The following is a 24164-nucleotide window of genomic DNA, read 5'->3' as shown; positions in this document are numbered from 1 at the left end:
ATTGAAAAGATCAACATTTGAGTTGAACCTTGCTTCGTGAACATCAATCAATTGGTCCTACACCACATTATATTTCAGTGAAGTCGAGGGGGAACTGACGAAGACAGAGAGGAAAGAATTGCTAAAATAACAAATATGCTTGCTTAGCACAAGGGAGTAGCGATGGGGTGGTGTTTCTCTCTAAAAGACTGGACAGTCCCTAGACCAAACGGAATTATCACCCTTATAATGAACACAATAGAACTTAGTCGCTGTACAGGACTCCACAGTTCTCACAAACAGGTAAAGTTCATTCAACGAGCCTTTTGATCCTGATCTAAACATTGCAGAATGGTATTACTCCGTCAGTCATCGGATGATTGGCTATTGGTCAGCTCTTCTTTTGAGTAGTACGTGCTTGTACTCTGTCGGCGTTTTGCATATTCCCTGCACACGGGCATATTGTAAACTGTGATCCGCACATAAGGTGAGTCAAAGCCACTTTCTACGCATGCGTATTCTCTTTTGTTACATTAATTCAATTTAGTTCTTAAATACAGTGTTGTTTCTGTTATTTAATTGTAAGTAAATTGTATTTCTGGTAATGAGCCTTATAAGCCACAAAAACATTGAAAAACAGCTTACTTGATGATGGACTATTTTCTTGTGCCGCATGGATGTTACAAGGCTCTTTAACCAATAAAATAAAACAATCACCACGTGTATTTGTTTACATGCGGTACTGAACGTTCCTTGAATAAACGTATAGAATGTCGTATTGCAGGACGTGATAATGTTTCCGAAATGTTGGCATTTAAACCAGCAAAGACGACTGGGAATGTAGGGGCGATATACTTTTTATCGATATATTCAGTGTTCACGAATACCGATAACATACGCAGACTGAGAGTAAAAATCGCCGACTGAGTTGGAAGCAGTTTACTTGACATCTTACTTTTGATTCGAGCTACTTCAATGACATGTTTGTCAGCTAAATCCAGTCCTCTTTTCGCTGGTGTTTATGAGATCTGAACGCGAAATCGCTCCGGGGCTGATATTCACTACACGCTGAGGTTCTACTGAAACGTGAAGTGGTTCAATGCTTTCCAATTTGAGTAAATTCTCTGTTTGTCATTCATAGTTTCTTCAATGGTATATTGCTTCGTAGTTTTCGTATGTCTTTAACCTGTCCGGCTTTGTAATAGTAAAAGGGGACAGGCCCTTAATAGCACTTGAAAAAACTAGATTTTTCATTGGAACTAACAGCAAATGTTTTTTTAATTATTTATCGGACTACAGGAATCGCCATAATTGTTTCTTCATATTTTTTTGAATCAAGTTTATCTTTTGCCTTACATCAGATTCGAATTTCTATGAAAGAGTGAATCTGGTCCTGGAATCAAGGATTTTTTAAATCCATTTTTAAGAGTATTTATGTGAAATAATAAAATATATACGAGCGTCGCAACAGCACACGGGAACGTTCACAAGAAGAACTACCGTTTCTCCTCTAACAATCTCGTAAGCATGCTGTTATCATAGAATTAGGGTGGGGGTGACGTGGTCAAAGGGAAAAGGAGAAAAAAAGCATTCTCATCGACAAAAACACATGATTCTGGAAGATGAACAACACAAACGAAAACGTAAAAATGGCGTACATGGACAACAGAACAGCCTCACCAACAAAACAAATAGCATTTTATAAAAACATGGTGCAAAATTAGAAAGAAAATTCCTGGATATTTTGAAATAAAATTTATTTTAGTTTAAAAAAAAGCAGCAAAAATTTCATGTCATTTTCATTATTTAAAAAATATGACACTTTTAATATTAAAAAATTAAGTTCTAGTTTTCCTCGACGTATACCAATCCTGACGATTCACTAGTATTTCTTTATATTCATCACTCCTGAATCTGTCTTAGCAGTGCACGAACTTTATAGTTTTCACGCATAACAAAAACAAATTAATCTGTGAGTGTCACTATCGTGTTCCAGTCTCCACAAGAAACATTGATCTGTGTCGTTGCACTACACGTGTTTTGAGCTGTTTCAAGCGAAAGCCGAACCATTTGATCAAAACCAGGAACGTTGTTAAGACCCAGTTGACAATACTCGTTCCATCCGCAGCCCCAAAGTGAACCATCATCTGGAAAGAAAGTAAAAAAGAATTAAGCATGGCTATTTGGATGTGTTTACATTCAATATTAAAGGTAAAAGCAAGCATAAGTGAATGAGTGAAAACCACAATCGTATACCTGTAAATGCATAAATCTTGTTACTAAGATAAATGAGTTCAAAGTTGGCTCATCCCATAAGTTTGTTTAGAAAAGTATGACTGTAAGCAGTTATATCTCTGGCAAATAATATTATTCTGCTTAGATCTCTTTACCACTCGAACTTTCTTGTGTTTAGTCGTCTTTTAAGAATTTATTTCAATTTCGACCAAAATGTTAAGAGCAGCGTCCAATAAGTTATCTACCTAGACAGGAAGGAACGCACATAGGTTCATCTGGTCATCACCGTTTTTCGATGCACCGTCACCACTTTGTGGACAACGAAGAAATCCCAGAGAAAAAATAGACTTTGTCATGGCCTGCAATCGATGATCATCTCCGCAGAAAGCTGTGTGCGGAACTTCTTCGGAGGGCGGAAAATTGTGTTGTTCCCACTGCATGGACTCCGCTTGCTCTCAGGATCCCAACATAAATCCAGGTTTCGTCCTCTGTCACCAGCTGAGAGGTGCTCCAACTTCTGTAAATCCATTGTTCGCGGCGTCACACAAACATTTGCTACGCGTCATTACACAAACACTGCTCATTGCACTGCGTTGCTCCGACAGAACTCAAATTGCGCAGCGGGGTTCCCCATTGTGGCCTTGGCGTGCGTGTCAGCCGTCATTATGCTCCGCCCCTCCCTTCTTGTCTAGGTAAATAATTTATTGGACGCCCCTCGTACTTAAACCGTTTTCACCTGTAACCCGTTTGGGTTCGTATCTTGTCCGGTACGCCTTTCTTGTGACCCGACTGGGTTCGATTCTCTCGTTCGGGCACTAAAGACTTTCATTTATAGTGGGTTTAGTGGTTAGAAGGAACGAGTAATTCACTCTGCTATTAGTAATGGCTAGATTAGATAGCAAGCAAATCTCCAATTGGATCATGAACCAATATGAACTTAGATTGAGGTTGCACTTGCGCGTACCCACCGTCTTCGGCACGCCCGTCAACATTTACGGAGTGAACACAAATACCTGAATGTAATACCCACAACCTTGGTAGTAATCCATACGGTAGTGATTCATGCTGAAACAACAACAGGAAACAAACAAATATATGTAATAGAATTTATTTGATTAAAAATAATTCACATATGAAATTGCTTACGTACACCCTTTCTCAATAAATTTCTGTTAATAAATTTCTTTGTGCATTTTCAATACCTTAGCCCATTGCTGATTTCAATTAAAAAAATAACGAGGAATAAATTTTTTTTATAGAAATAACTAGATTTTTGCCTATGAATTGCCGGCTTAGTGGTGCATAACCATCTAACACACGTTAATTCACTATTATTACTTCACTTCACCAACAGGGGATTAAAATGAGGAAAATAGGGGGGAGATTGAAATTAATTCCTTGTGGTCTCGCCTTCTTTCTTGTCTGATAGTCTTGTCTTCATCCTGGTTATCGCGACTCACCTCGGCTCATGATGAAATTTGTGACAATCCACTTAATATTAAATAAATTAATGGTACTGCAAATGGAATTACACTTGCAAGCAACTGCAATCTTACTATAATTGAAGGGAGGCTTGTTTACGAAACTTAAAGATTCTTATCTTGATGAAAACCTCTAAGTTCATAAGTTCTACGACGTGGTTTCAAACGACTTTAAGTAATTAACGTTCCTCTGAAATATAATTGATAATCCCATTAAAATTTCACGTTCAAGTAAGTGCATTTACCCTTCTACACTCGTGCATAACTAATTCACTACATTTTAAACGATGATTCTTTAAATAAACGATTTTTGTAACACGGACTGCACTTCTTGGTCCATTCAATCATCCTTGGCGGCACCGAGCACACCTTCGCGCGTTTAGCGTTAAGCGTCTGTCTTCTTACGCCTGGTATTAACTACGCTTATTATTGAAAAGCACCTTTTCATAGACAATATACATATCGTTGAATGTCATTTTTATTCGCTATCAAAGTTACATAATCAAAATACTAAGAGTGACAAAGGTAAGCATCGATGATGCTGGAATTCGCAGGATTATTTCTTGAAACAGTGCAAACACTTTACTTTCCTTTGTGCCTTAAACAGGAAATGCAAGTCATAGTTGTCAACACGTTGAAAAAGATAAAACCATAACACAAAGTTTGTGTCAACGTATAATCCATAGAGCCTTATTCCACTTTAGACAAGAGTAACTGGAAAAATTAAAATGGAATGGGAGTGAGGGGGGGGGGGGGACACGCTCATACACCCATTCAAATATCGCACCATTTTCCCTTGATATTCCGGATCAAGCTTGGATTTAGCCTCGGGCCTCTAAGAATGAGGAATCGCTTTGAAAAAACGATTATGTAACTGATTTTTCTCTTTAAAGTATTGCTGTAATTTCAAAAACACAACAGACGTATAGCACAACAAACTTATCGTCGGCGGCAATTCAAAACCTGCTATGTGCATTTTGCAGGAGAAGCGAAAAACAGTATCCTGGTTAGCTTTTTGGCTTTATAAAAGTGATGTTATAAGTAATATTTGATGCTGCACGTAACTGGTACCTTCTCAAGTTACTTGAGAAGGTACCAGTTACGTGCAGCATCAAATATTACTTATAACATCACTTTTATAAAGCCAAAAAGCTAACCAGGATACTGTTTTTCGCTTCTCCTGCAAAATGCACATAGCAGGTTTTGAATTGCCGCCGACGTTATACTAACCACCACACGAGATTGCGAGAAGAAAAGGCAGCTTACTATACGCAAAGGTGTCCACAGGCGCGTTTTAGGGCGCAAGTTGTGCCCATGATATCTTTGTGGGTACATAATTTACCATTAAAAATGGCACAATTGAATTTTAAATTGCATAATGATGTTTTTTAAGAACGCTAAATTCAATGAAATTTAGAAGACGAAGCAAGTTATTTGGTTCTGTTACAACCAACTCTGGTCTCTTCTACTACTTTTGGGGGCAGAGAGGAGGAAAATGGTAAGTTTGGGGGAACTAGGCTCAAACACTTGGAGGGGGATGGATACCACTGGCTCTATGTGTAAAAAGTTTGAGTGAGTGGAAATAAGCTAACTACTTAACTAACTCTATGGCTTATTCACAAAAGCTCTCCATTGACGACTGTCCTTAGCCAACTGGATCCAATTTCTACTTTGTATTCCTATTTCTGCAAGATCCATCTTAATACTGTCCTCCCATTTGCACTAGGTCTTCCTAATGGTCGTTTTCCGATTGGATTTCTTCCAGTTAAAATTTTGAAAGTGTTTCTACTTTCTTTCATTCTGACTACATGGCATGCCCACCTGAGCCTCCTCGACCTGATGACTCTAACAATGTCAACGGTATAAATTATGCTATTATTATTATTATTGCAATAAAACATCACAAACGAGATAGGATTGTCTCTACGTTCTTCCTTTGTCTCCATGTCTTTTCTTAGTCGAACGAATGCAAGCGTAATATGGCATGAAACAACCGTACCGTATGTTTCTGTTTACCGCACGGAAAAGGAATAATTGAAGACCCTTCTCCACTGCTTACTTTTCGCATCCTGAGCCAACAGGAACGTTTTACGAGGGAGTTTATCACCCTCTTCGTGTATTTATTTATTTTTATTTATTTATTTATTTATTTATTTATTTAACAATCACTAGATACAGCTTAAAGGTCATTTTACACTGGATATCTAACAACAACAATAACAATGGAAAGGATTTGGGAAGGCATCGGCCAGGGCCTGTTTAGTAGGTACCGTCCCGGCATTTGCCTGGAAGGACTGAGCAAAACCCTGGAAAACCCCAGTCAGGATGGTCGGTAGCGGGAATTGAACCCACGACCTCCCGAATGCAAAGCCAACGCTCTACCACTTGAGCTGCTTCGCTCGGTTCTTGTATCATTTGTCGCAACTGTTGATAGATAAGAATAAGAATAATTTATTGTCGTTAAACGACATGATGTTATAATAGACAACGTCAAAATTTAAGTTTGCGTACATGTAATATTTACAATTTTAATTAATCAATACAATATTTTATATTTTACCTAGTACTACTTTTCTATTCTAATCCTGAAATTTCTTCCTGAAATTCTGAAATACTATATATACACTTTTCTAAGAGCCACTTTTTACAAAAACATTTAAAATTTTTAATCTCCATTTCTCTCACTCTAAGTGGCAATAGATTATACAATTTCATCCCTATATATTTATAACTATTTTGAGTTTTGCACAGCCGCACATGGGGAATATTTATTTCATTTTTGCGCCTTGTATTGTGTGAGTGAATACTACTTCGAGTAACATAATTTGTACAGTTTTCTTTGATATACATAAGGGACGATAATATGTACAAGGACGGAATAGTTATTATTTCAAAATCTTTGAAAAAAGGTCTACAAGATTCTCTCTCTGGAATTCCTGTTATCGTTCTTATCGCTCTTTTTTGCCACTTAAATACTGTTTGTGCTCCGGAAGAATTACCCCATAATAGTATGCCATACGACAGATGAGAGTGAAAGAAGGCATAATATGCAGTGATTAATAGACTTTTACTTACAGATATTTTTAATTTACGTAACACATATACTGCCCTTGATAATTTTTTACAAAGTTGCATAGTATGCACATTCCAGTTTAATTTCGTATCTAAGTATATCCCTAATAGATTAACTGAGGAGCATTCTTTTGTATCAGTTATGGAGCTGCTGAGATGAAAGTATAACTTCTCTGTTTTATTATGATTCAAATGTAATTTATTGTGGAACAGCCAAACAGTAGATTTATCTATTGCTTTCTCTATAGATCATGGACAGAACTTCGAAACCGACAAGAAAAGTATTGTCAAGTAGTTAAAATTTCAATTTTTTAACTGGAACTATAATAAAAGTAGAAATTAGAGAGCTCCTACCATAACAAACAAAACTTTGTGACAAATACCGCAGTGATCTCAGTGTGGAAAGTTTTTGTTGTAAAATTGTGCACTTTAATATGTGTTTGAAATTTTCTCTTACAGACGAGGCTTCAAATCTTTCATTCATTGAAGAAATATACAAATTAATGGTTACGGATATATTTTCTAAACTTGATGAGAACCGGATCATTTTGTCTATGCCAATCACTACTTGCGAAGCTGAGAAAGGATTTGCAAAACTAACCCTTATTAAGAACAAACTTCATGCTACAATAAGATAAGATAAGAGCAGATTTCCAACTTCGCGTTGATATCTGTTCAGAGTGAGATAGAGTAGAATATTTTTTCTCTCGTTAAGTTATAACTAGGCAATTGACAATGTCAACTGAAAGCTACATATATGGTTTAGAAATGAAATGAAATTTTGAGTTTTACGTCCCACGGTTATGCCGGTTAGGCTAAAGGAGACGATGATAATGAGTAATGAATGAAATGGTGGAATGAAGAAAGTGGGAGGAAACGGGAGAACCCCGAGAAAACCCACGCACACGGTGTTTGTCCACCACATATATGGTTTAGGAATCACTATATACTACACTATCGTAGTTCATACGTACTTGTTAACAATGAAAGTTACATTCAGGTATCACCGATGAGCACATAAGTTTTGAGGTTCAATGAATGTTGTAAAACGGCATTGCCACTAGACCATTATATATTTTAGTTTTAAATTTATCTATAGGCAAATGGTGCATGTAGATTTAGTAACATGTTCATAAATGTTATACCTACATTTTATATAGCTTTCTTTAATTTTAGATAGTCTAGAGTATGGTCTATCAATTTCTTTACACGATCTACTACTACATGCATGTATATTTTGTCCAAAACCATCGTGCAAACGTTCTGTACCATATACGTATCAGATTAATAACATGTAAGTATATGGGTTAACCAGTCATAATTTTTAATTTAGCAAACAGTGGTTTAGAATGCTCATTGTTGGACACACCACAAATTACTCTAATAGCCTTTTCTTTAAAGTAATAACAGATCATTAATATGATTGATGTTACTCCAAAAGTAATTTTTTCGTGTAACTTCTAAGCATCGTAATACACATACTGTCCTTGATAAATTGCTACATACATATTTTATGTGAGGATCCCAAGATAATTTATTATCTAGCATAATATCAAGAAATTTTGTATTATCCGCATTTTTGTTAGAGGTCATTTAGAGTAAATATTAATTTTAATTTTGTTTAATTTTATATCTGCCTAATAGTAAATTATTATTTTCAAACCACTCCGTGGCTTGTACCACTATATCTTCACTTTGTTTCTCAAGGTCTGTTGAACTGTTAGTTGTGTTCAGAAAAGTTGTATTATCACCATACAGGATTGATTCGGGACCGATACTTAATGTTAGATCATTTATCATTAGAAGAAAAATTAACGGTCTCAAAACATAACCTTGAGGTACACCATATGTTAATTCAGCAATCTGTGAGTACTTCCTCATTTACATAGACACACTGTGTATGGCCTTCTAAATATGAGTTGAAGAATCTCAACTCATATCCTGGAATCCATAACCTTTTAGTTTTTAATTAAAATATTATGTTCTATACAGTCAACTGCTTTGCTAAGATCACGAAATGTAGCACAAGCACATCTTTACTTTCAAATATTTTATATATTATATTTCTTATCAATATGTCTTTGACATCAACAATCTTGCCTTCTCTAAACCCAAACTGGCATTCATTAATTATATTCTACTCGATTAAGCAGTTAATAAAGTTGTTCTTTTACTGCTGCCTCAATAACCTTCTAGAATATTGGTATTAATGATATAGGATGACAATTGGAAGCACTTGTGGGGTCACCTTTTTTAAATACCAGTACAGCTTTAAATATTTTCAATGAATAAGGAAATACACCTTCCATAATGCATCTATTAATACAGACTGTGAGTGGCCGTGCAATATAATTAATAACCTGTTTAAGAAAATCATTTGACAGGTCATATACGGTACAACCCTGCTATTCGAAGATTTAAAATTATTACCAACTCGAATGATGTCCTCAGGAGTCACATGGTGAAAGACAAACGTGTTCGGATAATTAATTTGTTTAGCCTCTTGACTATTATCATGATACGAGTAGTTACTGAATCCTCCTCGGAACAAATGGACATCGTAGTAAATGGAAAAATATTGATTATGATAATGACTCCTCAACAGCTTGCCAGCAAAAATATTTGTGTTGAATAACTGTTGTTAGTTTTTTTTTTTTTTTTTTTTTTTTTTTTTTTTACGTAAATACGAGAATCGTAGAAAGATACTTATACTAGTGTATGTTTATTTATTTTCATAGATATATTTGTTTTGTTGTAGTTTAACTTCCCCTTCGAGAACCGGAGCTATATGAGAATTCGGACTATATTGTAACATTCTGCTTTGTGCAGATATAAGGTAGAGCAGCTATATTCGGGAAATCCTTTTCTCCCACAACCAATTTTATTACAAAATTTCGTTCCAAACAGTATGGTTCAAAATAAGTACAAATTCTCTAATGTTTAGCTTAAAGTAGGTTTCCCAAGGATCTGATAGCTTTGTGCTGGAGCAGCACTGTGTGGATTTTTTCAGGGTTTTCCCGTTTGCTCTCACTTTTTTCATTCCAACATTTAGTTTATCATTAGTTTTGTAGTATCTTTTAACCTCAGTGCATAATCGTTGGACATTAAAAACAAAAATAAATAAATAAAATGGAATACTGTGTGTTTACTGGTAGACGCAATAAAATAGTTAATAACTTATCATAAACTATGAAGACAGTTTCTTCTTACTTCCTTGTAATCACTTGTAATTATTTGAATTCAAACACCAATTTCCTTGTCTTTTTCGTGAAGTTCGTTTGATTTGATTTGATTTTGAGTTTAGCGTCTGTTTCAGCAGCGACGCTACATGAAATGTAGCCCTACAGCTTACCTGGGATCCGAATCACATGAACTCCCGCCAGGAATCAAACCCGGGTCTTCCATTGTAAAGTTCTTAATAACACCATCACAAAATTCGAAGCGTACGTTTTGTCTCATTTCACACAGTATTTGTTTTTCGATGGAAATCAAAGCTAAAAAGTTAAGTCTTTCCTGTCCTTGTATGGATCGACAGTAAGTCTTGATCCTTTTTAGAGAGAAGGAATGCCCTTACCGAGGCTATCGTGAATCACAATCACAATCTATGATGTACTTCGAAGATCCACTCCACGCAGTGAAAACGAACCAAAGTAAAAACAAAAAACACTCACTACTCCAACGCGCAATCAAAACCGAAGCTTACAATCGCAATCCGCTATGACCACTGGCGCAAATCCCGGGGGATGAGGGGGACATGTCCTCTCCAATCTTGGAACTGGAGGGGACTGTGCCTCCAATAATTTAATTTGATTTTTTTTTTGGGGGGGGGGAGAGAAACACTACCTCAGAGTACCACTACTTCATCTACATTAGGGTTGCCACATATTTTAAAATTAGAAAAGCGGGGGATTCTAAACCGTAAGTATTGATATGAACTTGTGTATTACAAACACTGACCTGGGATCCTTCGGACCTTTTTTTTAGTGATTTCTTTGTTAAGTTACACTTCCAATGTACTTTTCTAACGATACTAAAATAAAGCAAATTTAGATTTTGCCTTTAATGTTTTATTAAGTTTAACAAATGTGAGTCTCGAATTGTGAAGTAAGTAAGTAAGTATTACAGTAAGATATCTATAAGGCAAGTTTTCCAACAAAAAAAAAAAAAAAAAAAAGTGATATATGTAAGATATTGTTTATACGGTTTTCTCTCTAAGACACAGAATAATTTCTAAATTTTTATCATAAGAAAGGTAAAACATATTTAGGAGTCTTGATCCATCTCTCATAAAATTTCTAATCATTTTTTAAAGATTGCTACTTGAAATCTTACTAACATACAAAATTACTATGGTTTCACAATATATGAAATACAGCATAACAGAAAAATTTCAAAAGAAAAAATATTAATAATGAATCTAATCTAAACAAAGTGCTAAGGATACCTTAATTCAATTTGCAATCATTTATGAATAGACCTATATAAATACTAGGTGAACACACAGACAAACTAAAATCATAGACTTGTTCAGCCTGAGCTTTGAGTCCAAATTTAACTCAATCACGTTTGAGATTGACACAGAGATGTAGAGGTTTACGTTGAATATAACAACACTTTATCAACGAAGTCGTATTAGATTTTTCTCCCATCCAAAAAAGCGAGTGGCTTTTCGTGATTAAGAAATGATTAAGCGGGGGACGAATATAGGACCTGAAAATCGAGTGGTACCCACTAAAATTGGGTAATATGGCAACCCTATCAACCCTATTCTACATCGCCACTACCGTAATATAAGTCTCATCTCCCCCTTCCCCAGAAGTCTCACATCTGAGCACCTCCCAACGTTGAAGACGGGAACTGCTCTCCTGATCCTCCACAGCATTGTTTTTCAACTTCATAAATATTTTGAACATCACTTAAAAAATAAATAAATAAATAAATAAATATTATGGGAAAAGTCTTACCCGTCTTCCCCAATGTTGAAGACAGATTTGCGCCGCTAGCTATGACTACTGTTTTTTTTTTTTTTTTTTTCTTTTCTTCGTTTCGTACCTTCACCCTTTCGGCACCACCTGTTATATTTTGGAGAAAGCTAATGTTCAAGAAGGAACCCATAGTAGTATAGAAACAAAACACGACTGACTTGTATGAAAAACAATTTGGTTGTTGTATTTTTCTTATTTCCTTGTTTTATTTATTTTACTTTTTAATTTTGTATTTTGCAGCTTTCAAAATGGGTATTACAGAAAACAAACTTTAATTAATACAATAAAACGTGCTAAATACTCATATAATTATTTACTTTGTGTAAAGGAATATAGCGGATTTCTCGTCGTCTGCTGGTGAGTACAAATGTGTTCATGAGATGTCGTTTCAACCACGAAAACTGCTTCCCCCTTTGCAAGGATTGTAGCAGAAGCCAGTATCTCGCAAGCTTCGGTGGTAAACTTCGCCACGAATCCCAGGCGCTGTCCCATGCGTCTGGTCGTTGCTTTCTGTGCTGCTTATTCAGATGTATCTCGACAAACAGATGTTGGTTGCTCGCTCCATCCTCCGGTAAACTCAACAGATTCTTGTATCCGCTAGGTGGTGCTGGTGTTTCAATCTCGTACTGCAGACATAGCTAAAGCAACGAGACATTTTTATTTGTACTTAAAGTGAGAGAAAATTATAATAATAAATTTTGCTCCGATTATTTGTTTACCACCGGTAAACGCGGTACTGCCACTGCCCGAAAGAACTCCACTGTAAGCTAAGCGAGTTGGGGTAACCACGAATCTCTACTGTAAGCTGGGTGGTTCTGTGACAAGGAATCTCTCAATACTCCACTGCAAGCAGAGAGAGAGAGGAAAGGAGACCTAGGAGCCCCACTGCAAGCTGAAAGGTTTGGGTTAGGTAACGTTCTATCACAGTTCCAGTTCCACTGCAAGCTAAGGAAGGGGTCTGACCAGCCAGAGGTAACGTTCTATCGCAGTTCCAGTTCCACTGCAAGCTAAAGAAGGGGACTGACCAGCCAGGGGTAACGTTCTATCACAGTTCCAGTTCCATTGCAAGCTAAGGAAGGGGACTGACTAGCCAGAGGTAACGTTCTATCACAGTTCCAGTTCCACTGCAAGCTAAGGAAGGGGACTGACCAGCCAGACGTAACGTTCTATCACAGTTCCAGTTCCACTGCAAGCTAAGGAAGGGGTCTGACCAGCCAGAGGTAACGTTCTATCGCAGTTCCAGTTCCACTGCAAGCTAAGGAAGGGGACTGACTAGCCAGAGACTGATACCAGTTACTGTGATCCTCCTGGTTTTATAACTCCTCCGTTGTGCCGGTAGCGCTAATGTTCCTGTCGTCTGCCACTGTAATAGTTCGTAGTAGGAACGCACGTGGCTGTTGTTTGTAAATATACGCACGTATTGGTTGATGTCAACAGAACCATGTGCGGGATATTACTACATATATACTTATAATACGCGCAAAAGGATGAGTTTCAGTTTGATTAACATAGAAGCGTTGTTACATATTCGAGCTAAGAAATTATACATGTTACCCTAAGAACGAGAAAAGTATTCTTAAACTTATAAAAATACTTCTTAAAGATATCTTAGGACTTCTACATACTTGACGAGTTTGTAATTTTGAGTGTACTAACGTAATCGTGCTTATAACTTGAGAAACCCAGGGTGATCTAAAAGTTCCCGGAATGTTGTAATTTTGCCGTTTGTAATGCAATCACAATGAACCTTGTACAGTCCGCAGCAAAAAAACCTACAACATGAGCATGTAAGTTTATTGTGAAACGACGAAGTCTTTTGCTCCAAAGGGGCCACGGTGGCTCAGTGGTAGAGCGTTCACCTCTGGTGCTTGGGGTCCCGGGTTCGATCCCAGCCCCCGCCAAGTGAACTTTGTGGTGGACAAACACCGTGTGCGTGGGTTTTCTCGGGGTTCTCCCGTTTCCTCCCACTTTCTTCATTCCACCATTTCATTCATTACTCATCATCACCGTCTCCTTTAGTCTAAACGGCATAACCGTGGGACGTAAAACTCAAAGATTTCATTTCATTTTCTTTTTCTTTTGCTCCAAAATAAGTGTGCAGGGGAGGACGTCGAGGTTTCCCCTGGCGTGATTCGTGTCACTTAGACGTTATGTTGATTCCCTGCGCTGTTAGACGTAGTTTCACAATAAACTTACATGCTCATGTTGCAGTTTTTTTTTCTGCGGATTGTACAGTTATGAATTTGACAAGTGTGAACAAGTCATAACAGACAGCGTAGGCGAGGTGTAGCTGAACTGAGGAATGTGTGGTGATCAGTTGGTGCAATTTCACAAACCGAGCAATGAGCAAACGTCATGTTCATGTACAAATTGGAAAATATCTACTTCACAGACTTTGATAGCTTTAAAAGCAATTTAACATCATCGGATTTTAGATCTCCCCAAAAATAAAAGTGAGCCTCAAAGGTACTTGTTTTGCCACCGTAGAAGAGATCAAAACTAACGTGACGGCTGAATTTCGGAAGATACCAAAAGAGAACTTTTGTCAGTGTTTCCACCAATCACAGGAGCGATGGAGCGTGTATGTGTGTGTGTCCCGAATTGTCTACTTTGATTAAGTAAATGTATACTTACATTGGTGTAATAAAGAGCTATAACAAAATTCCGTGAACATTTTGACTGCCCTGGTAATGTACATGATATAAAGATGTGCAATAAATTAATGAACTGCATTTAACGTGACATCCGTACTCTCGACAGGAATCAAACCTGGATTACCAAAGATGAAAACATCACACACTTCCTTATTATACCCTCTGCATTAATTATTCCTTCCCTTCTCTAGATTTACATGACGAAATCGTAAACACTAAGAAATTTCTAAGGACAAAGAATGTGTTGTTTTCTTATTCAAAATCAATTATACCACCAACGAAAAGTTTGAACAGTGTTTAAGAAACATTTCCTTAAGAAGTCCCTTACGAAGCGTAATCGTTTAAACAGAAACTGACAAACTACAACTAATTACCTAAAGAGTAAATTAAAGAACATTCCACAGCGGTCTACATACCTGCTAGAGTCACGGTGTGTCTAGCTCCACAAGCTACTTTCACAATATTAACCATTACACCATTTGGCCAATCCACAGGAACAGGAATTGGCTGCAAAGCGACAAAGCCTTCTCTATTAGATTCATCTTGTTGTCTCTTCTCTGAACAGCTTTCACTTCCGACATCTGAAGGCCTTGAATTGGACACCACTTTCAGTTTCTTTCTACACTGAAACATGTCTTTATCCTCACTACCAGAAGAGTCCAACGTAACTTCACATGAAGACGAAGTCGAAGATTCAGCTGTTGCCCGTACTGCTTTGTTAAGAATGTTCCTGAGATTTTGTGACTTAAACCCTAGCTGTCCATAGTTATTCCATCCCCATGAGTATAAGTCTCCATGTGCTGTGGCAGCAACTGAATGCCACCCTCCTGCTGCCACATGCGTCACCTTCAGGCCAGAAAGAGCGCATACTTCACGGGGACACTCTTCAGGTTCCAATTCTCCATGGCCCAGCTGCCCTCGGCTAACAGAAAATAACAATTATATAAAAATCAAGGCAAACAACGATATTACAGTAACATTTATGCAAACATATTTTACAAAATATATATAATTTCCGTCTTGCAAGTTACAAAGAAAAGGTAATTTAAAACGCTATGTATGCATATATATGGAAAACATGTCAGAGTAAAAAATAAAAAAAAATAACACGATGGGATCGGGCGTTGGATTGTTAACAAAAACAAAAAATTAGATTGGACAAGAATTGTTTTACTAATTTGCCCTTGCTCGAATAAGGCAGAAAATTCAGTTAAATTATTAACTGTTTGATTTATTATTTTTACGATTGGGATTTATTTCTGGATAATCTAAAGGAATATGAGTTTGTCCCTAATTGAACTACGCTAGAAATTAACGTCAAGCTGATGTTCCAATCATTAGGACTATTGGTAACACGATGGGTTTCTTTAAGAAGGGTCGCCCTTATTGAACTAGTCAAAAGAAAGCAGCGGACGAAGAGTGAATTGTATAGTTTTAGGTTAAGAAATACAGCACAAGATGATAAAAACCTTGCTACAAATTTTAAACTGGAATCCATAATCAACTAACGTACCTGCCTGCTCCCCAAGAGTAGACAAGGCCTTCTTCCGTAAGTAATAATGAATGCTCTTTTCCGCAGGTTACATCTGTCACTTTCATCTTTGGCCCTGAAAGTAAGGAAGGAATGGCGTACACTCGTCCTAAAAGAAAAGAAAGAACGAAATAAGTTAGTTTCTTCAACAGTCTACACTTCTTCGCCAGATATATATACACAGGGTGTTAATAAACTATACCGACAAACTGCAAGGGGTGATTCCTCACATCAAAATAAGAGAAAAAGTTCATATGGACCTATGGCGAAAAGCGCAATTGTCAATAGGTGTAGAGGGTGTTCCCTACAGTGTGTAATTCTCAGATATTTTCAATAGAGTTTTCAGATATACCCTGATTTCAAGAAGGCTCCAAAGTAGGCAGGAGGTAAGCCTTGACAACAACGGACATCCAGTGCTTCAGAGGAAAGGTGGAAGTGTTAGGAACCGGCAGCTCCATGTTTCTTTGTGTTTGGTACAACGTGTGATGATATGTATTTCGCCACGGTATATTTCACGTTTTCTTCACTTATAAGCGCGAAAGAAAACATCGCAGCATGCGTTTTCCCGAGTACGAGAGACCGTGCTACTGACGATCCTTAACACTTCCGACATCGCGTTAAAGTATTCCGTGTTCACTGCTATCAAGGCTTATCGTTTGCCTTTGGATCAATCATAAAGTCAGAGCATATCTCAAAACTCGATAGATGGCATGTTTGGGAATTTCAACCTGCAGGGAATAATCTGTACATCCATTGAACATTAATTAAATATGCATTTTTGGATTGCGTATGCGTGACTTCCTTTACGATGATAAGCACCACCATCCACAGTCATTCGAAATAGGGCCTCTTGAAATTCGAAATAGGGCCTCTTGAAATTTTGCTTTTTCGTGATTTTGGACAGCCCTAGCTCTGAAACTATGCACTTTTCGTCATAGGTCCATATGAACTTTTTCTTTTATTTTGATGTGAGGAGTCCTCTTAAAGTTTGTCGGTATAGTTCATTAACACCCTATATATATATACAGTGAAACCTGCCTATGTTGGCCACCATCGGTTCCAACTTAGACAGGTGGTTAACTTACAGAAAATAAGTGTGATTGGTGTATTTTTAGAATAGGATTTCTAGTATTACTTGATTGTAAAATTTTAATAAGCAATGGCACCACAGCTACTTTTAAATAATGTATATAGAGCAGTCATAACAATATACAGTACTAAAATATTACTACAGTATGTTTAATGAGCCACAAGTGTTTCCCTTGGAGCAAAAGATGTTTTGAGAAATCTGAAGGAATTCGTATCTCAAACCCTCCGCTACCTTTCGCAGAAGCCGTCAGGTGTCAATAGTTGGCAATTGAGATGATTGTCTTTAACCTTGAGACTTTTCCGGAATTACTAAAGCTCCCCAGTGATGAAAGGAGCCGATACAGCTAATGGTTTTACAAAAACAGACAGGATAAACAAATACGTACAACCATTTCCTGAATTCCTGTACGTGCTTTTCCTTATTCACATTTTCCTTCACCATCCCTTTATCAGGGTAGTGTTGTGGCCATTGATCTCCAAGAACAAATCGTGGGAATCTATGTTTCTTTGTCTCCAGTTACAAATACAGAACATCTACCTCTCACATGGAAATACAAAAGAGTTAAGAAAAATAATAAAACGGTACTTTGCGTGGCCAAGATACGCAGGTAAATTTATCATTATCATCGTAGGGTAAACATTGCTTCAATGCGGCCAACTTCCAAGATAGATAGTTGGCCAACTTACAGAGTAATAAGTAATAAATGTCTTATGGGAAAATGCAGGTAAGTCAATAATTTATATTTTTAAAAAAACGTTTTTACATGATCGTTTAGCCATATTAAACATTATTCTTTTTTTTTTTTATTCAGAATCTACTAGCACTTACTCTTGAATCCCCCCAAAATATAACACCATAGTTTATTATTAAAAAAAAACTTTACTATCGTATAAGGACATGGCAGCTTCCTTGCACAAAATGCCTTGCAGTCTACGGAATGCAAAGCACAGAGAACTGAGTGTTGTATTAATGTATTCACTATGAGTATTTTTTTCCATGTTAAATCTTCATTTACGTATACCCCTAAAAATTTAAGAGGTTTGATTGACATAATTCTGCAGACTCTAAAGTTATTGTATAAATTCATTTCTTTGGTCCGAAAATCGAAATTTGACAATTATAGTTTTTCCTAAATTCATAGTTAGTTTATGATTAGCCAACTAAAATTTTTGTTAACGTCTTTGCAGTGACACTTCCTGCTTCGTCTACTGACACGTGAGTCTCCACTGACAAGAAAATGTATATCATCAGCATAATTGATTTGACACATCCTAAATTGTTAACTAAACCATTAATGTATATAACAAAAGATTATCTAGTATTGACCCTTGTAGTACTCCTTTTGTCACTTTCAGTATAGATCATTTGAACATTCAACAATTGGAACATAATAGAATGAATACAAAGTTCCTGAATTTAATATGTTTTCCCTCCATTTCATCCATTTTCTTTGGCCTATTCAATTCTCCTGTTTTCCAAAAATCCGCAAGAGAATGTTCGTAATCTGTATATCAAATGCCGTAATGTACCAAGTTTTATACCTGTTCATCCTGGGTCGATTCCGATGAAGCTTCAGCTTTCTTCAGTAGGATCACAGAATGGTTACAGGTTGCCAGGAATCTGACGAATAGCGTGAAGATGCAGCAAGGTATGTGAGGAACATTGTTCTACTATATTCACATTGAAATAACGCTAGAGATATATTCTACATATTTGACGAATGCAAACAGAAATCTGTAATAAAATTTTTGGTATCAAATGTAGTTTATTTTATGGTCCCTTGTTTCAATATTACGGAAGTAATCTTAAAATAGTCCTAATAAATCCCGACAAATGTGTGAATTTGCCGAACTGTTTCACATTATATATTAACAAAATGAAAGTATTTAGAAAAAGAATATATATTATATATATATTTCTGAATTCGCAATAAAATTTACGAATAATACTTCTATATACCTTAAACTATTCTTGGATATCAACTTATTCTGATTAAACGTAAAAACACAGTTATATATTACCAAAAGGAGGAAACAACTGGATATTATACATCAAATCCTCTGTAGGTACGAATTCAATAATATATAAGGAGTGAAAAACTCTTGATACACCATTTTTCACTCTTTGTACATAATTAAATTCGCACCTACAGAGGATTTGGCGTGTAAAAAATCCGGTTGTTTCCTCCTCCCATTAAAATATAATGATAATACAACCGTCAAAAGTGTTCTAAACATGGGCACTGGATTTTCCAAGCACAACAGCTGGGTTGTGGAACAACCCATGTGATCTAAGTATAGAGCACTGACTTCAAGAGTGAGAGAGTGTATGGCTCTTCTAGGAAGCGGACTGAGTGGCGTAATGGTTAATGCATCGGCACGGCATGCCGAAGATCCTGGATTCCAATTCCGATTGTCATTCTCTTTTTCATCTTTGTATATCAGTAAAAACGTAGTGTTTATTTCAATTCCATTTTCCGAAGTTTCAATGTGAAATCCTCAGAAACAAGAATGAATTCTGAGGGGGGAAGGGGGGTTCTTTAGGTTTGCCTCTGACTACTGGCATGATTGTTAGTTTTTTTCATAACTGTATTTTTATAAGACTTGTACGAGTGCTAGGTCAGCCGTACATTGACTAGAGGCAGGACAGCCAAGCCCAGGCACAGGGGGGGGGGGGGGGAAGGAGAGGATGTCTAAAGAGAGCTCGTGTGTCTCAATACAATACGGTACGACGATTGTTGCATTATTCAATAGTATTATGCCTCGGTTTGGTTATCCTGTTCTTTGGTCAATGTGCGGTCAACCTTAGTAATACATGTGTGATAAATAGTGAAGAATTTATTTGAAAGAAATTTGTTGTTTGGTTAGTTTAGATTTCTGCAGTCCGACCTATACTATGCATATTTTACGTTCCATGCCTAAGAAAAGCAAAACTTGTTATAATTACCATCTAGAGACGTCAGCAACAGAACACACAAATTGGAGACTTTTCCAAGGATTATTGCTGGACACAAGGGAATACAAAAACAAATAATGTTATGCTTTCAGTAGAGTTTAATCTTAATTTTAACCTCTAACAAACAAAGGGCAATAGAGGACATACCTAATAAGGCTGCCTCGTACCACTTATAAAACTCAAGTACGGGTTCAAGAACAAGAACTTGTACTGGAAAATAAACTGTGCACTACCTACCTGCCAAAGTTAATGCTAGATTTTGTTGTTCGTTGCAACAGACTTTGATTACTTGTTGTTCTTCTTGCATCACTCGTACTTTTTCAACATCTTGTTCCTCCACTGGTTGTTCACAGCTGCCTTCTTCAACATCTTGTTCCGTGGTCGTAAAATTAATCACTTTTCTTACTTTTCCTGATAAACGTTCATAAAGCCAACAAGAACCATCTTTGGCTACCAACAAGGCATGCTTCTCACACACTGCACTCTAGAAGATAACAAAATAAAATAGGTTATTAGTATAAAGATTGTTTGAACTTTATACAAAATGAACATTTCATGCGTGTTTAAATGTTTCAAGTTAAAACTAGCTGAACTTGCACTCTCTACACAGCGCATCATTCACATATGAGCATGAATCTCCTTCTCATTCCTCACAACATCTGTACATTTCCCTTTACAGACAAGTGAAAGACGTATTGATAAAAATCGTCAAGGGGTACCATAAAGGGGAGATTTTTCAATATCTCGCACCGTTTGCAAGATTTGAGCCTATTTCCGGTTGGAGTTTCTAATTCATGTATTATCAGTCTTTTTTCTTCTTACATGTAGTATGTAATAAGCAAATGCATTACATACACAATTAATTATAATGTCAGTAATACATGGTATTCATTGGGCAAAACAGTCCAAATAATAAAGATTCATCTTAGCTCGGAGAAATGGTTATCCTTCATTTTTCATCATCATTTGGTCATGAAACAAAACGCCTGATTAATATGCAACCTCCATATACAAATGTATGGTATTGGAATGTATAACGTGTAAGATATGATGCTTTACTTTTTTAAAATTTCAACAATCCCACTGTACGCTAAAAATGTATTAAACAAATAACGGCCATGTTTTTAAATATTAAATTAGAACTGGACAATCTACACAAAATTTGGAATCGACCAGCGACAACGGCACGTCTCTAGCACTTATGGTTTTCGAGATCTCATTGTCGAAAGGATTAGAGACAAACATATAAACTTTTCTTTGGACACAAATATATAAACCTAACATTTTAATATACAGACAAGCTGAACCTGCGCTCTCTACACAGCGCATCATTCACATATGAGCATGAATCTCCTTGTTATTCCTCACATCTGTACATGTCTCTTTACAGACACAAGTTAAAGACCTCTTAAAAATTGGCGAGAGGTACCATAAAGGAGAGATTTTTTCGATTACTTTTTCAATATCTCGCACCGTTTACAAGATTTGAGCCTACTTCCGGTTGGAGTTTTTAATTCATGCATGATCAGTGTTTTCTTTCTTCTTGCATGTAGTATGTAATAAGCAAATACATTACACACACAATTAATCATAATGTCAGTGATATATGGTGTTCATTGGGCAAAACACTCCAAACAATAAAGATTCAACTTAGAGTGGAGAAATGCTTATCCTTCGTTTTCATTATTATTTGGCCATGAAACAAACGCCTGAGAGGCATGCAACTCCCGTAAACAATTATGTAGTGTTGGAATGTATAATGAGTACAGGGAAAGAGTATTTGTGTAGTAAGTTAAAGGAAATGATAACTGCAAATGTAGCTTATAGTATAAATTCCAATGCAATTCCGCTTACATATAAAATAGATGATCTAACCAATGTGCAAAGTAATGTAGACAATGTAGTGTACGTAGGTGCCGAAGGTAAGGTAAACCGTTATGATTAAAGACTCAATTATGTGGACAGAATTTGTTTAATACAGAAGACTGATCATAAGGTAGATCACAAAGCTGAAGATTCTAATAATGACGTTTTAGTGCAAGGGCAGATTAGCAGTAATGTTAGTAATATGTATTATCCGGTAATAGAACTAACTGAAAAAACGAAGGTTGATACATATAAGAAACGTACTGTAAATAATAGCGAAATACCATGTCCAATACGACAATCAAGCAGAATTAGAAATCCTCCTTCTAAACTCAGTAATGGTGATTTTTTATGTATAACATTGCACAAATAGATGGTAAATATCAGAATCAAGGTACGAATTCGAACAAATTAAAACTTAATTTGAACACTAAAAATCAACAAAACACGTCAATATGTAAAAACATGGATCAGCCCCCAGAGAAATACGATAATAAAATTCCTACTAATAAAAATAACCCACTTACGCTCTTCCATCAAAATACACAAGGTTTTAATACAGATAAACAACTCCAATTAACAGTACAGTTACATGATTTGCACAGAGATGTTGATATTATATGTGTAACAGAACATTGGCATAGAAATGATGAGATTGACTATATTGCAATTCCAAACTTTACCTGTGCAGCAAGATATTGTAGAACTAATTTATCAAGAGGTGGATCATGTATTTTTGTTAAGAATGAAATGAAAGTAAAAAAGTGTATTATGTTTGAAAAACTTAATGAAGAAAAACAGTTTGAATGTTGTGTAATAGAGATACCTTTGCAAAAAATCCCGACAGTAACATTGAAATATTTATCAATAAGATGGATAAAATTTTGGCGTATTTTCATGTTAAAAAATACTTTCCAATTATTGTAGGTGATTTGAATGTAAATTTTCTAAGTGAAAAACTCAATGAAAACTTTGAATCTTTACTTCAAACATACAACTTAAATCCCACAATTAAATTACCTACAAGAATAACAAAAAACTCAGTATCTAACATTGACCAGATTTTAGTAAATCCATTAGTCATGAATTATGATTCAGAAGTTATAAATACAGGTTTTTCAGATCATGAAGCACAAATTGTAAAAATAAACATTTTAAAACAAACACCTGCAACTATAGGGAAACCCAGTGAAACACCTATAATAACGAGATGTTTTAGTTCAAATAATATTAGTTATTTTGTTTATTTGCTTAGCTTAGAGACGTGGGATGATATTTATGAACTAACCGACGTGAATGACGTATATGAGAAAATATATGATACTGTGAAACATAGTTTTGAAGTAGCATTTCCAATAAAAAATAATTTTAGTAAAATAAAGAAGAAAAAAATAAAATGGATTACACCTGAAATCTTAAAAGCAAACATGGTAAACATACAACTAAATAAAACTAGGAAGCGTTACCCTACCGGGATGAATGAATTAATTTACAGATAACACAAAACTAGTTATAAAAAATTGTTGAAGATAGCGAAACAAAATTATAACAGTAGGAACATTCTTCAGTCACACAATAAAACAAAGGCAATGTGGAAAGTAATCAAAGAAGAGCTCAACATGCAAATACGTAGTACCCATATAAATAGCATAATTTATGAGGGCGTGAACATCACAAATCCAAAGGACATAGCAATGTCTTTTAATAAATATTTCACAAATATAGGGCAAACTCTTATTAAAAACAAAGGAACTAGTAAAACTAACTTATCGGAACTTAAAACTAAAAAATGTGATAAATCTATATTCTTGAAACCAGTAACAGAGAGTGAAATAATCATCATAATAAAACAAATGAAAAATTCGAATTCGGCTGGGTCGGACGAATTATCTAACAATTTAGTAAAAAGTTGTTACAAATATTTAGTTAAACCATTATGTTATCTCTCAAATATTTCAATCGCCACAGGAACCTTTCCTGATAAACTAAATTTTGCTAAAGTTAAACCTTTGCACAAAAAAGGTAAACGCAATGAAATAGAAAACTATAGACCAATATCATTGCTACCCATTATAGGTAAAATTCTGGAAAAAATAATGTTCAATCGGGTTATGGATTTCATTAATAAATATTCTATTATATCCAACGCACAACATGGTTTCTTGAAAGGTAAATCTACTGAGACAGCAATTTTTCTTTTTCTAGAAAACTGCAGAAAGTTACTGGATGAGAAAAAATTATCTATAGGAATATTTTTAGATCTAACAAAAGCCTTCGATTTAGTAAATCATCATATATTGCTAGAAAAACTTAGTT

The 24164-nt window shown here is 35.9% G+C and overlaps 1 protein-coding gene across 2 annotated transcripts in view; it reads right to left on the bottom strand.

The window, feature by feature from the left end:
* Positions 1–1732: 1732 nt before the first annotated feature.
* The window catches only part of LOC145667004 (uncharacterized), an 81548-nt gene continuing 59116 nt past the window's right edge, over positions 1733–24164 (bottom strand). For both annotated transcript variants that reach the window (XM_081734684.1, XM_081734683.1), the window contains exons 4-7: positions 20220–20466; positions 15920–16046; positions 14823–15328; positions 1733–2126 (exon numbers count right to left, since the gene is read on the bottom strand). In XM_081734684.1, the coding sequence (XP_081590810.1) occupies positions 1945–2126; positions 14823–15328; positions 15920–16046; positions 20220–20466 (1062 nt within the window). In that variant the 3' untranslated portion in view covers positions 1733–1944. The remainder of the gene's footprint in view (positions 2127–14822; positions 15329–15919; positions 16047–20219; positions 20467–24164) is intronic.

The sequence above is a fragment of the Thermobia domestica genome, chromosome 12 (assembly GCF_964235325.1).
Source record: "Thermobia domestica chromosome 12, izTheDome1.hap1.1, whole genome shotgun sequence".
In the NCBI taxonomy this organism is placed as follows: Eukaryota; Metazoa; Arthropoda; class Insecta; order Zygentoma; family Lepismatidae; genus Thermobia; species Thermobia domestica.
Note: the sequence above shows the minus strand (reverse complement) of the source record. Positions and strands in the feature narration are given on the sequence as shown.